Source organism: Lycium ferocissimum, chromosome 9, assembly GCF_029784015.1.
Source record: "Lycium ferocissimum isolate CSIRO_LF1 chromosome 9, AGI_CSIRO_Lferr_CH_V1, whole genome shotgun sequence".
Taxonomy (NCBI): domain Eukaryota; kingdom Viridiplantae; phylum Streptophyta; class Magnoliopsida; order Solanales; family Solanaceae; genus Lycium; species Lycium ferocissimum.
This window is the reverse complement of record NC_081350.1, coordinates 18,776,280-18,791,512: the sequence shown is the minus strand read 5'-3', so window position 1 is coordinate 18,791,512 and position 15,233 is coordinate 18,776,280. Positions and strand designations below refer to the sequence as shown.

The window sequence follows — 15,233 nt, the reverse complement described above, 5'->3', positions numbered from 1 at the left end:
ACAGAAGACATCAACATGAAAATATGAGAGCAGATTAAAATTTGAGAGACAGTTTGACTAAATAGAGAGGAGAAAAAAAAATTAACCGTTGGATCTATTGGGGACACCACCCAAACCCCCCGACCCAAGTCCACCAAACATGTTCATCAGCATTTCCATTCCCATATTATTGTCAGGGCCTGCAATTATTGGGAAAAAAAAAAAAAAGCGTAATGATGCGAGTAAAACTAAACAACAGCATGCAAAGAAATAGCATTTGTACTTGTCCTTCACCACCATAGTGTACTCGATATCTCAAGAAGCCAGAAAAAGAATTCGAACTTACCATACATTTCCCTATGTGGAGGATATGAAGGAGGATGGATTGTACTGAAGCGAGTATATCTTAATATAGCTAGATTTCAGCATCTTAATAAGGGATGCTGGAGGATGACACTGAAGCTGAGTATATCTTAACATGACTATATTTCATGAGTGTCAAAAGTGGGACTATTATCCACACTGTTTCATCTAAAAAGTAGCAGCAACGGATGAATACATCCAATGTTCAGATTCCATATTTAGCCGATAGATTCAACTAACTGGCTAGACAAATAAGTTGCGAGGTACTTTCAAATCACATGATGGGGGTGTGGTAAGAAACTAAATCACCCCATTAGTTCCAACCCCGACAACACCCATACCCTTGTGCCCCCACCACACCCAAACCTTCTACCAGTCTCCCCAACATATACCACCCACCCCCAACAGCTCGTTAAGCTCATGACCTCAACATGGTGGAAACTCTTACCGTTGAATCAAGACTCCCTTCACAAGAAAGCTGTCAATGGGTAGAAAATGATTTAACTCTTTGGCGCCTAGTTCTGGTTTCCAATCATGTTTGATGCAGCCATGAGATTCCTTTTGATATAAATGACTAGATTCCTTTTGATATAAATGACTAGATATAACTTTCTATAATAGAAGCAGTAAAATATTATCCATTGCTCTTACATCTTACCCTGATCAATTTATACAGCACTATACAAGGTACCTTTCTGGTTTCAGAAGCTCAAAATCACAGATATTATTTCCAAATAAAAAAACTCTTGTTGGCAACAACATTTTACACCATGGATTATCCTGACCAACAGATACGAAATGGTTAGCCATGCAACAAAATATTTGAAAAGGAAGCATTAGAAAACAGGATACCGTATTCTTCCAGGGAGCACAAAGCCAACTCCAATTCATGTTGAACATTTAGTTTGGTGGTAGCTAACATATTTTCGTGATATGATTGTCCAAGACTGGAAAGTTTAGGGTGTTTGGGCGGTGCTATATCTCTGTTTGAGATTCATACAATCTCCAATTATCAATCTGTGAAATACTATAAGAAAGATCTGAGTAATTAGCTGAATATGTCTCAAGTACCAAAGGCAGTTTCTTTGATTGTCACCATAAAACATTTTGTCAAGACTAATTTTTATCGATCCCTCAATCATTTAAGACAATTAAACATTTAAAGCTGCCACACATATCTTTTTCCTTCCCCCCTACCCTTCTCTAATTCCTCATGGAGCTGTATTTTTCAAATGGTTCTATGAGCTTTTATAAATTTATGTACAAGTTACTACACACTCTTTTCATTACCATTTCCGCTTAAAATGATAATGAAAAACACTGTGAATCCACCGAAATAGACGTTCACATGTCAGGTAACAGACATTTATGATAAGACAACCTAAGACACACTGAGAACCGTTGACTTTTAACAGAGAAAGTCTCAAACATAGAAGGCCTAAACTTGAAGTCCACTTAATAATCAATAAGTAAGATTAGAACTTAGAAGGTAACCAGGCAAAGATATGCAGTAAATGTAGTACGAGTCAGCTCTTAAGAGAAATTTCTTAACCAATCCAACTTTAATCTTACTCCAGTGATGAAATCTATAGGACATCTCACATCATGATATCAAACTTCTGATGATTTCGGCTCCAGCTTTCTTTCTTGATTTGTCATCCTTGCAAGAGAGATTTATGAAACAGTATGATAAATTGATAATCCTTCACAAGTACTTCAGCCAGATGATCATGAAACAGTACCATGATAACCAGGCGTTCTTGAATGTCTTTCCATTACGAGCAACACATGGAAGAACACATTTGGAAGACCTATAAATTGAACAGAACAGACCGAATTTCGAATCAGAATCGCGCTTGGAGCCTATTGCTAGAACGAACAACACACCAGCAACCAGACTTGCTATGCTAGTAGGGCTTGTGGGCAAAGCAAGAGATCTTATTTTATCTTTAATCAATTTGAACTTGAAAGAAGAAGTCACCTTACAAGTCTTGTTGAACACAGCATCGCCAAGCTTCCTCTTCGTGATATTCACGAAACTGGATCAACCCCATCTATTTGCCCCAAAACAAGGGGCAAGGAAATGGTCTCGACTCTCGAGAGCTAAAAGAAAGCTCATTATGTAAACCTAATTTTAAACAACAGGGTATAACATATAATGTGGCTAACTGATGTTAAAAAAACAGTGATTGAGCCAGCATATGCTAATAGTTATACATGTCCCGAGGGCACTAGAGGAGAGAAACTTACTGGCAATGGAAAATATGTAAAACTCAAACTGATCACAGAGGATGCAGCAACCTTAAGCAAAAACAGAGACGAATCATCTACAAAGAAAACCAAATCACCCGTCCTCTTAGCTTGCTACATCACACAAGATTGAGCACAACCAATTGTAGTAAATTATTAAGAAACAAAAAGTACTGTAGAAGTATTATTTAATACGACACCATCACGAGTATCTGTCATCTAATCTGACTTAACAGGTATTCAAATTTGTAACTGGCCTTAATGAATAAACTGTCCCAGAGGCATCTACTAACCTAAGTAATATGGCCAAGACCAATACTTCAAATTTTCACGCTCTCACAAGCCAAAAAAAACTAGTATCAGTTACAGCTCAAGCCTAGATGCAGGATGATATGGATGATAGAACCAGAAGAAATTGAACAACGTAGATAACTGAAGAATAAATCTATGGGAGTGAAATAGAGAAACCAACACCCTTCAGGGAATGAACAAATACTTCCCCAGGGGCAAACCACATCAATAAGAGTATATTACTTACCACAGTTACCAACAACCTCGCAAAAAAAAAAATCTACTCCAATAGTGCATGACAATGGTGATGAAAGCTTGATATAATTAGTAAATGCTACTTCTACATTTTCATCTAGATAGAGGTATAAACATAGAAGTAACCTAACGCAAATCAAGTTTATTGCCTCTCATCATCAAACCCACTTCCTGAATTGTTGCTGTACACCAAGGGCTCATTCAAGCAACACAATCTGCTAGATACCATAAACCATAACAAGGACAAAAGCTCAGGATTTCAGCAATAAACACCAGCAACAAACAGTAAATGGCTCGCTGACTTTCAAATACAATCAAGTCCATACACATTCAGTACACTAATGACAGACCTCAGAAAGAGGGAGAGATGGATGACAAAAGTAAATGCCCTAATTGACTGGATCCTTGCAAGCATCATACCCACAAACTGTTTCATAATTTCATTGACAAATATAGTTCACTTACTAGATACAATGCTGTAAAAAACACATCAGCACACACCATGAGACCCATCAATTTCACAACCATACTTAAAAGGAAGGGTAAAAAACTGCAAACTTTTGCATTAAGCTAGATTTCATTGATTGGATATTCATAAATGTAGATTTTACTGCCATAACTAGAAACCAAGAGAAAACAGTTCAAAAACATAAAAAGGTGTTTCATCATTCATCACTTCATTTGTATATACAGACTACACATAAAACCTAGCAACTGTGAATAAACCAAAAGAACTAAGAAACCATGACCAATTTCACCTAATTTCTATGGACTCTAAGACAACAAACACCAGCTACTCAAAACCCAAATTTAACCCTCAACACTTGAAATCTTCTTCTGTTATCCATCCATCTAATCCTCATCAACAGAAGGCTTTGATGAACCACCAGCTTTCTTAGGAAGCAAAAGGTTATGGATGTTAGGCATAACACCACCATTAGCAATTGTCACATCTCCAAGCAACTTGCTCAATTCTTCATCATTCCTCACAGCCAACTGAATATGCCTTGGAACTATCCTTGTCTTCTTGTTATCCCTTGCTGCATTTCCAGCCAATTCAAGCACCTGTAAAGACCCAAATTCACATACAAAATCAGAAACCCTAAATAAATAAATAAATAAATAAAATAGAGAACTTCCTTATCAGCACATAAAACATAAGTATACTTTTCCATATATATTTTTTTTTTTGGGCAAAACTGTTTTTCAGTCAAAAACACGGTTAATTAGCATGTATTCGCACTTCAATTTGTGTGTTAATAAGTTAACCAACATAAATTAACACCATACGGTATAAAGTCATAAGTACTTTCCAAATCAGAAACCCTAGAAATCTAAACAACAAAACAAAGGAAAGAAATTAAAGAAACAAACGCCAAAATTCACATAGAAAATCAGAAACCCCAAATGAAATACCAACATAGATAATTTTTTATCAGCACATAAAAACATATTTTTTCAGTTTTCTTATCCAAATTATTTTGGGCAAAACTGCTTTCCAGTCCAAATAATGGAAAGAAAACAATCAAAAAATGGGGAAAAAATTAAACAATCAAAGGCCAAAAATTTCACAGCGAAAATCAAAAACCCTAAATGAAAAAACAAATATATCTTTAGATTTCATATCCAAATCCTTTTTGGGTAAACTGTTTTCCAGCAAAAAGCATGGCTAATTAGCATATATTCACACTCCAATTAATAAGTTAACCATAAGTAATTTCTAAATCAGATAAATCAGAAACCCTAGAAATTGAAAAAACAAAAAAAGGTTATAAATTAAACAATCAAAGGCCATAAAACAACCATAATTACTTTCTAAATCAGATAAATCAGAAACCCTAGAAATTGAAACAACAAAAAAGGGTTATAAATTAAACAATCAAAGGCCATAAAACTCACCTCAGCAGCAAGGTACTCGAGAACAGCAGCAAGGTACACCGGGGCACCAGCACCGACCCGTTCAGCATACTTACCCGCTTTAAGAAAACGGGCTATACGACCCACAGGAAACTGGAGCCCCGCTTTGCTACTACGTGATGTAGCCTTTTTCGCCGCTCCAGAACCTAAGGTCTTTCCTCTACCAGCCATGGCTATTACTGTAAAGTGGCTATTACTGTTAGAACAGAAGAATTGAGAGTTTAGTTGAACGGAGAATGGAGTGGAGTGGAGTGTGAGAGGTTTTTTTGGTGTGGGGGGTTTATATAGTACTGAGGGGTTTTTAAATGGCCCAATGAGAAGAGAGTGCGAGGATCGTGAGTTTTAGCCGTTGGATATGGGAAAGATTGACGGTGAGATGAGGAAGGTGATGATTTTAACCGCTTTGACGATTGATGAGTTTGGGTGTGACACGAAAGGAACACAACCGGCGTTTTACGGTATGTTTTGAATTGGCTAGTAGATCCCTAATGTTTTTCAAGTTTAAAAATTAGGACCCATTTGGCCATGGAAATTATTCACTTTTTTCCGGAATTTTTTTTTCACTTTTTTTTGAAAATTAGTTGGCGTTTGGCCATAAGAATTATTCACTTTATTGCGAAATTTTTTTTCGCTTTTTCACTTTTTAGCGTTTGGCCATAAGAATTCCGAATACAACTTGAAGTTGTATTCCGGAATTCCAAAAACAAAAATTTGTTTTTCACTTTTTTACAACTATATTTCAACAAAAACTATAATTTCAAAAACTATAGCCAAACACGACTCCAACTCCAAAATTCCAAAAAAAGTGAAAATTTTTTTGATATCTATGGGCAAACAGGCCCTTAGTGTTTGGAAAACAACCAAAATCTTGTTTTCACTATTTTCACTTATTGTTTTTTACCCTAGCCATTGTTTTTCCTTTTTTCAAATTTTACCCTAAATTTTTTATTTTTATAAATTCAACTCCATTTGTTCAAGTATTGATAGTGTTTACAACTATTTGTTTTAGTTCTTGTTGGGTTTTGTATGAGGTACAAGTGCAAAGTGCAGATAGTCTGCATAACTGTGTCACTTTTTCTAGCTTCACATATGCAACAATTGTGCTCAAACCTTATGAATGGTGATGCAGTGGTAATTTATTGCATCAGATGATTAAGGAATTTATTTTATTCCAGTAAAAACTTGCTCGTACCGGGTGTTTACACCCAACAAGTAAATAAATGACACTTGTCATATTATTTAATTATAAATATTAAATATTTAACTTAGTTAACCAAGTAATTAATAATATAAAATATTCTCACACTATTTCGGTTATCTTTTAAACAATAAGTAGATTGACTGTAATTTCTTAATACTTCTATGCCGGTAATTTACCACATCCCAAAGACCACAACTATTTTTATTTTCCATTAGCAAAGATGATCATCTAAATATCAGTCCATTCTTAGATTAGTGAGTTTTACAAATTTATCATCATATTCATTTATTCCACTTCTATTTCACCTCCAGTATCATAATTAACGTCACTTACTTAAGACTATGGACATGATAGATGATCAATAACTAGAAATCTGCAATAACAAAAAATGATTTTAGTAATGAAAAACAGGACGTTGGTCCAGATATTTTTGCCATAGCAAATAATGTTTTGGTAACCAGAAATTTGAAATAACAAAGACCGTTGTGATGTTCCAATATTAACTTTGCTTTCTTTTCTAATTTTTTCTTTATTAAAAAAATAATTCTAAACCTTAGTTTATTATTTATGTTTAACTTAACTGAGATGGGCGTAAACACCTGGTGCGGGTAAGTTTTTACCCTTCCGTCTTTCTCAAAGGTGCTCTGATTCCTTTTTTCTTTTTGTGTGGGGGGTTGATGGGTCAAGGGAGGGATTGTGGTATTTGAATTTGAAGTTTTATTCTGCTGAAAGTTGTTTTCACTAATATATCAGTTGTTTTGATGTAATTGTGTAATAGCTTGTTTTGTCAACCAACTAGTTATATTTATAAAATTGGGTGTATAAATCATATTTCATATTTTTTTTTAAAAAGTACATTCAAACAATCAAATATTATTTGCAAAAAGTATAACCAAACACAACTCCAACTCCAACTTCAAAAATTTCAAATAAAGTGATTTTTTTTTTTTTTTGATGTCTATGGCCAAACACATTCTTAGTATTCATTTTTTTTTTTACCTCAGTTATTCACTTTATTTGAAACAGTGTTTTGCCATGAAAATTTGAAATCTAACTTCAATTTATACTATATAATCAATTTTTCAACTAACTTTTAACTTTTGAAGTAGTATTCAAGTACATTCAAGTATGAACATTTTTTTAAATAATCTTTGCTAAAAATATAACTAAACACAACTCTATCTCCAACTCCAATTTTATAAATTTCAAATAAAATAAAAAATATTTGAAATCTATAGCCAAACCCTACTAAGTTGTCATTGATAGTAAACATTAATATCACGTTAATATCCTTTCGGAAACATCCGATTAAGAAAAAGGTGCAATTAATTTACAATATATATGTGTGTGTAACTAATAGATTGATTTGCATTAACTGTGTAAAATTCATTACATTTTTTAGGAGTTGTTTGATTACAAGAATAATGAGATTAACCTTTGATAGAAATTTTATTTCAAATTAGGAATGTCAAAATTGTTTATATTACGATTGTGATATTATTTCTATATAACACTCAATGTGAGATAACTTTCTCGGGGTAAAACCAACCAAATGACACATGGGTTCTTCTCTAAAACTTCTCCCAAAATCTTTCAAGAAAATCAATTTTAAAATCTGTATTAAAAGTAAAATATGTTTATCCAAGTTTATTTAATTTGAAAAATACGCATTTTATTTTATAGTCTGTATCTCTTTATTTTATTCCATATTAATATATTACTGGAACCTAAATGACCCAAAAAAATAAAACCGAAATGAATAATAATACCCAACAAACAAAAAAATTACATATCTACCTTTAATACAACAAATTGTTGCGTTAAAGGTAGAATTTAGAAATGAATAATAATACCCGACCAGTCCGCTTCCCCAAGGTCCCCACTTCCATAAAAATATTCGAACTCGCCATTAAATTAAAGGTCAAAACCCAAGGTGCCAAAAATATACCTTTTTGCTTCAAATTTCATCCCGAAAGTCAAGATTCTCGATATATACAAGTCAAGGAACAAGATTCGAATGTTGAATTTCGAAAAAATGCTACGTACAACTCGATTCAAATAACCCTACAACAAGCTTCGATCAAGATATTTTACTATGAATTTTCTAATTATTTTGTTAAATGCATTATAATTCTAAGCATGATCAATTTTTCATAGTCTCGAATTTCAAAAAATAATCCTTTTTTACATTTATTTTTCTCAATTCGATTTTTTTTTTTTTTTTTGTGGAACTTGTCACTGGCAGTTCGAACTGCCTGTGAGTTATATTAAAAAAAGATTTGTTAACTTATTTATTTGTTTATTGTCTATTATTATTTAATTAGAAAAAGTATATTAATATCCTATTATTTGTTAATTAATTTATTCGTCAAATTTTTTATCCTATGTTAATTATTAATGTGCTAATTAGTTTTCTAATTTTAAGTTTTAATTATTTAATTAGTTAGTTAATATAATTTCTCGTGCATTATTTTGTTATTACGTTAATTGTAGTTAGAAGAATAATTAGTTAGCAATTGTTAAATAGTAATTAGTTAATAAAAAAGTGGCGGATGATCATGTCTTAGAGCACCCTGCTCTTAAGAGGAGAAAGGGGGGTGGGGACGACGGCGAGAGTGACGGGGATTGTAATAGAGACTTAGGCCTCAGGTTATTCTAAAGTCTACTACATGTGGGACCCATTCTAAAGTTGTATGGTTTAAGTAGATAGTATATTTTTTGGGTATATATTTCTTAATGATAAATATTAGCTTAGTCTTTAATATCGTTTATTTCTAACTCGTGTGACATCCTAAATTAATTATAAAAAAGAAAAAACTCGTCATACCCGAAATAAAGTTATGCATTAACTAAAAAATAACACGCTTAAATCTAAACCCTAAAAAATAAAACACTTAAACATAATGATAAGAAGTTTCCAAACAAAACTTACTTCGAGCACTTTAAAACCCTTAAACAACGACCGGAACTATTAGGTATCCTTGATTTATTGAGCCTACATTATTGTTCGCATAAAAAATGTTGGATTCTATATAAAATATTGACGTTTCGGAGTCTCTAGATATAACTAATATATGGCCAAAATATGAAAAAAGAGTGAAAATATAGGCGATCAATTAAGACTAAATGTTGGAAACTTTAGAACCTGCTTCAATGCAGGGATTTCATGCGTTAAATGAGGGCCTTTAGCGCAGGAAATTATTGCATTAAAGGGCTTAACTGAGCCGTCAGTTAAATTCTTTAACACAGCAATTTCTTGCGTTAAAGATAGATATGTAATTTTTTTTTTGTTGGGCCATTTTGGTTCATTTGGTTTTTTCTTAGGGAATTTAGGTTCCAAGCTTTATATTACATGGGTAAGCTGGATAATACCCCTTGCAAATTCATGTGTTTTCACATTTTTTTGCATTAATTGAAACAGTTTACTGAAATTGAAAACAAAATGATGAGACTTTTCTTTACTATATTAGTTTTTTGGCGTGTAAGTTACACGTATATGCAGAGTCATGTAGTATCGTCTCGTATGATAACTTATTTATCTACGAGATCAAAATGATTGGATATTTTCTGAACATGAAAAAAATATATATAATAAATTGTATGTCAACTAATATTTTCTTATAGATGGTATTCTTATGTATATTCCTTTCATCCGTTTTAATTGTTCTGTCTGACTGAGTAATTCAAATAACTACTTGTTAGAAGAGTACAAAATAAATTTACATTGAATGTAATAATCAAATCTTTAAGAAAAAGAATAAAAAAAATAAAAAAAAAGTTCATTTCAAGCGAACACCAAACTTTGAAGGTTCCTTCCTTCCAAATGTTATACCTTAGTGTAATTTATTCAATGTTTTTTGTATATCAATTATTGTTTGACTTTATTTTTGAATTGTATATGTATTACAACAATTATCTTAATCCCCTTTAATTATGATTTTTCTCATAAAGTGCACATTTTATTTGTGCCTTGCACTATCTATCGCTTTTCATCTTAAACATGTAGTATTTATACTTAGTCTGAATACAATATCATGTAATGGCCTCATAAAAGTTGGATCATCTTTATAAACTTATCAAAACATGGAGTAGTTTGCTATCTATTTCTGCCTTTCTCATTCGAATATTTTTTTATTTCTCTTTTCCTGATTTTGAATCTAGCATATTTCTTATCGAACAAAAACGAAAAACTAATAAAAAGAGGAAAAGGACTACTAATACTCTATCTGTTGAATATCACATCTAGGATCCTTCAACTTTGATTTTAAAAATTCTAGAGGTATTACTATAGTCTAACTAATAAGCATTTAATTTTTGTACTAAAGCTAAATGAGTTCATACCAACCGCTTGTAGAGAACCATTTGATTCATTAAAGTCTAACTATAAAAACAAAGTTCTAAACACAACAAGAGTTTAATTCGAACATCTAGAATAGACTAGTAAAATTCAGTGTATTATGAATAATCAAACTGAAAAAAATCTATCAATGCCAGGTGAAGGATACATGATTAAGACAACGTCAAATTTACAAGTGTCACAGCCTAAAACTACAAGGCGATAACAAATACTCCATGACTGATCCACTAGGCAAACAGTTTTAATAACAAAAAGTATTTGACTTTATTTTTGAACGGCATATGTATTGTACAACTGATAACGTCCAAATCCACTCCTCAAAGAGAAAGTGTATACGGTTGTCGCAATATAATTTACCCAATTATGAGTCGGAGTCGAATCCACAAGGAACAATATAAAGGCAGTTGAGAAAGTAAATGATTTATCACCAACTAAGCTAAGCCAAACACTTTTTCAGTATTTGATTTTTGATCTAAAAACAAACAAAGATAAAACTAACCTAGAAAGCAAGTAAAATGATCAATGGTCACAAGCATGGATACAAGGAACTCTAAAGTAACGATCAGGGGTGGCTCAATAAGATCGGGGTCCTAAAGCTATACGAGGCCCTATATGATTTTTAAATAAAAATAACTTTCATTTAAAGTCTACTTTTCTAGTTTTTTATATGTAAAGTCATTAATAATTCTTTTTCAATTGATAACGTAACTAATCCATTTAAATCTGTCTCTTGAGACATTGTTAATTTTAGGTCAGAAATTATCAATTTTAATTTTGAAAACTTCTTTCTGCTGAGACAACTGTCACAAGATTTGTTAAACATTATTCAATAAGCAATATAGGTATATATTTGAAAAAGAGTCAAAATTTTTATCTGATTGAGTATATCGATTAGAGTATCATCTCTACTTGTACTACTTCTCTTAACACTTTATCTGTTGAAAAATAAGTCTAAACAATCAATATCAGTGGCCGTTATGTTTTGCACATCATTCAAAGTTAATGAAATATCATGCCAAATAGTCATACCTAATAAAAACTCAAAATTATCAAACTCATATATATGTAGTGAAATAAATAGTAAATTTTTTAATTATTACTTGCTTCTACTTATTTCAATAAAGCATTTTTTTATTTGTGAAGCTTGAAATATTATTGCTTTTATACTTTCGATAGAACTTTCCCAACGTGTTTGTGACAATAATTTAAAAGTTAGGTTGGGTACACTATCTTTTAAACCCTTCTACTGCTTATTAGAAGAAAAAAACAGTGAATATATACGTTGTATCATTCCAAAAAATTATATAACATTCACACAAGAACTAGTCATGTCACGAAGTACCAAATTTAAATTATGACAATATTAAAAAAAAACTATATATATTTTTATTAGAAAAAATTGGGGCCCCCAAAATTTGGGGGCCTAAAGCACTTGCTTGAGTTGCTTTATGGTTCAACCGGCCATGGTAACGATCCACCATATTTTATGATTTTACAATTAAGAGCGGATTTATGTTAATAGCTAATGATTTCTAAATTCTCATTCAAAGTCTTACAACCAAATCAATGAATTTTACTCTAAGCTTTTCCAAGCCTTAAAGTGTGATACTAGGCACAATCAATTTAACCTCAAGTAACTATCCTATTCCTAGCTCAAATTATTAGATGGGGTTTAAAGCCCCAAATCCTTGTTAATTAATCTTGTTCAACCTCAATTATCCTCTTCCAAGTTCAAATCGAAGTAAATGGGCGAGTCTTAGAGTTAGCTAATCCCTTAAGAAACATTGAAGAACAAGATTAATTAAAGAAATAAAGACCCACTTCATTAGAAATAAAAATCGTTCAATACATAAGCATAACAAGAGTTTCAATCCAAAACTTTTTCCATAAACAATATTCAAGTAAAAGAATGAAATGCTACACACTTAAATATTCAATACAAAGCAAGGAGTTGAAGAAAAGATTAAGAAATTTCTCATTAAAGTGCTCCAATCTTCTCCTCCAATAATGTGGTTGATGATGAACCCTAGCTTCCAAGCTTGAAATGTGGCCAAAGATGAAAAATAAGTTCACCAAGTCTTGCTTTTATAGTTGTCAAATTTTTCCAAAGTCCAAAAATGACAAAATATACCTAGATTTCAGATTTTCAGTTCTGGCCGTTTTTGCAGTTTTAGCCATTTTTTTACTTTCTTCAATTTGACCTCTTTTTGACTTGTTTTCACTTGTTTTCTCTCCCAATCACTTCTAAATCACATACACCTATAAATAGAAGTAAACGACATTAAATGCACTACTTTATCAATCAAACATAGAAAAAGTCTAAGATTAAAGAAGAGATAAGTTGATAAAATACCAACTTATCAAACCCCCAAATTTAAACTATTGCTTGTCCTCAAGCAAATCAAAACATACAATTTCCTTCCAAGGAATCCACATTTAAGCTCAATAGCGCTCCAACATACCATGTCAAAAAGGTCCACTTAAAGCACAAAAACATGACTTTGATTAATACCAACAATTAATCCAAAACATATGAATCACCAATAAAATCTCAAAAACTCAATTTTTATTTCAAGTGCTCAAAAACCAAGTGAATAAAAGTAAAAATCAAGTCATGACCCTAAAGCTTCAAAGTTTGTCTCATTATCACAAAACAAATTTCTTTTGTTCATTCCTCTCAACTGGAAAATGGAACAAATTCACAACTCAAATTTCCATGTGCCCTCACAATCAAGAGAGAATCCCAACTCATAAAATGCAATTTAAAACACAAATGGGATGTCAAATTGAAAGAATTAACTCTCTCTTACTCACACACAAAGATGTTCAAATGCACACAAGTAGTACCATAGGCTTGCCCTTCATGTATTTCTCCACTAATGTAGACAAACTTCGTTCAAAATCAATTAGGACTTAAAGGGTTGTAATGTAAGCTTTTGGTTAAGGTAGGGCACAATTTGGGTAAGAGTGACTTAAAACCTCCCTAAGTACTACAATTTGAAACAATCAAAACACACTTCCTTTCAAACTTTTCCACCCTTTTCTTCATTTTTCATTTCACCAACAGGTCTTCCCTTTATCCACCACCCTTTATTATTCCTTATTCTTTTTTTTTCCCTTTAAGATAACAAGAAAGTTTCCAAACTTTTTTTCTTTTTCCATTCTACTACTTCAATTTTTCCCCACCTTTTCACCTTTAAAGTAACTCCCACATCACAACTTTTTTCCACCATCACCCCCGAACTTAGGCTTTTAGCCTATGTTTGCACTTTCAAAACACTTAGGGAGGTAAGATACCAAAAGATAGGTCAGTAAAAAAACAAACGGTTAAAGCTTGTAACATGATTGTCAAAGAAAATGTTAAAGGCTCAAAAGGGTTGACTAGGGAAAATATGCAAGGGTAGGAAATTTAAGGCACAAAAACGGTCCAAGGAAGGCCTAACATCATATTTCAAACCAAGTTAGTCTAGGATTTCGCCTTGAAACACATTCCGGGCAAGTTCTAGACCACAAATAATGCAAAAAAACTAAAAAATGAACCTTACCACACATGGCACATGAAAACCCAAGTCGAATGTGTATCCAAAACTGTCATGACCCAAGTAGCCGTGAGTGGCACCCACACTAAATCTCCTAGTAGGCGAACCAACCCCTTACCCAATTATCAACCATTTAACAATTTATAAATCAATAACCAGAATCAAATCATAAACCTTTCTAGTCATGCCATAAATAAATAAAAGTGCGGAAATCTAACTATTACAACCCCAAAATCCGAAAGTCATCGTACGAGGACTTTAAAACATAACTGTCTAAAGAATGAACAACTGTCTATAAATGTAAATAATGTATGGAATGAAAGTAGACATCAAATAAGAAGGATCTTCAGGCAGCATGACATGGATAGGAGCTCATCCTCTGATCTGAACGGGAAATAGCCTCAAGCTAGATATGAGGTCTGGAAGATGTCTCTGGCACACAATCTGCACTCAAATAAAAAGTGTTGCAAGGTAATATCAGTACAAACATTATGTACCGGTAGATATCATAGGCCGACTAAGTTTAGTATCATGCATACGTTCATAAAATTAACAGAATAGGCAGATAGGCACAACAACAAATAAACAAATAATGTCATCAATAGAATTCAGCCAACACAGGCATATGCTAGGTCCAGTTATCAACCAGTCTCGGAAATCAGATAAGTTCAGCCATCACAAGTTCAGTCATCAACCAACCATAAGAATAATGTAATTCCAATGCAATGCAATGTAATAATGACAAAATCTCAATCGTGTACAAGCATGCTAAATAGTAATGTTTTCCCCAAATAGTCATGACCTGCAGGGGACCCATGGTGTACATGTACCACTCGCTCCGGAATTGATATCGGATCACGAGCCCATAACTAGGTCACATCCTCACCCCCTGTCAAATGTGAAATACTACATATTTGATTCCACCCATAAATCGATTTTCTTCCCTATGAGTTATAGTCTCAATAAGAATACTAGTTCTTACTGTTCATATATTATGATATGAATATACCACATCAATTCATTATGTATGGATGATGAGATTCCATTGATACGAGCCAATTCCAATAGACTTATTGGAGGG

The 15,233-nt window shown here is 32.6% G+C and overlaps 1 protein-coding gene across 1 annotated transcript; it reads right to left on the bottom strand.

The window, feature by feature from the left end:
* Positions 1-3,778: 3,778 nt before the first annotated feature.
* LOC132029789 (histone H2A.6-like) lies at positions 3,779-5,312 on the bottom strand. Its single transcript, XM_059419150.1, has 2 exons — positions 5,038-5,312; positions 3,779-4,203 (listed from the first exon to the last, which is right to left on the bottom strand). Exons 1-2 carry the CDS (start codon positions 5,224-5,226, stop codon positions 3,991-3,993), a joined length of 402 nt encoding a protein of 133 aa, XP_059275133.1. The 5' UTR covers positions 5,227-5,312; the 3' UTR covers positions 3,779-3,990.
* Between the last annotated feature and the right edge of the window lie 9,921 nt (positions 5,313-15,233).

What these genes read in the sequence shown, in the direction of transcription:
- LOC132029789 (XM_059419150.1), bottom strand. Translation starts at nt 5,226, where the DNA reads ATGGCTGGTAGAGGAAAGACCTTAGGTTCTGGAGCGGCGAAAAAGGCT. An exon ending in TCGAGTACCTTGCTGCTGAG is followed by an intron (nt 4,204 to 5,037) that starts GTGAGTTTTATG and finishes GGGTCTTTACAG; the next exon opens with GTGCTTGAATTGGCTGGAAA.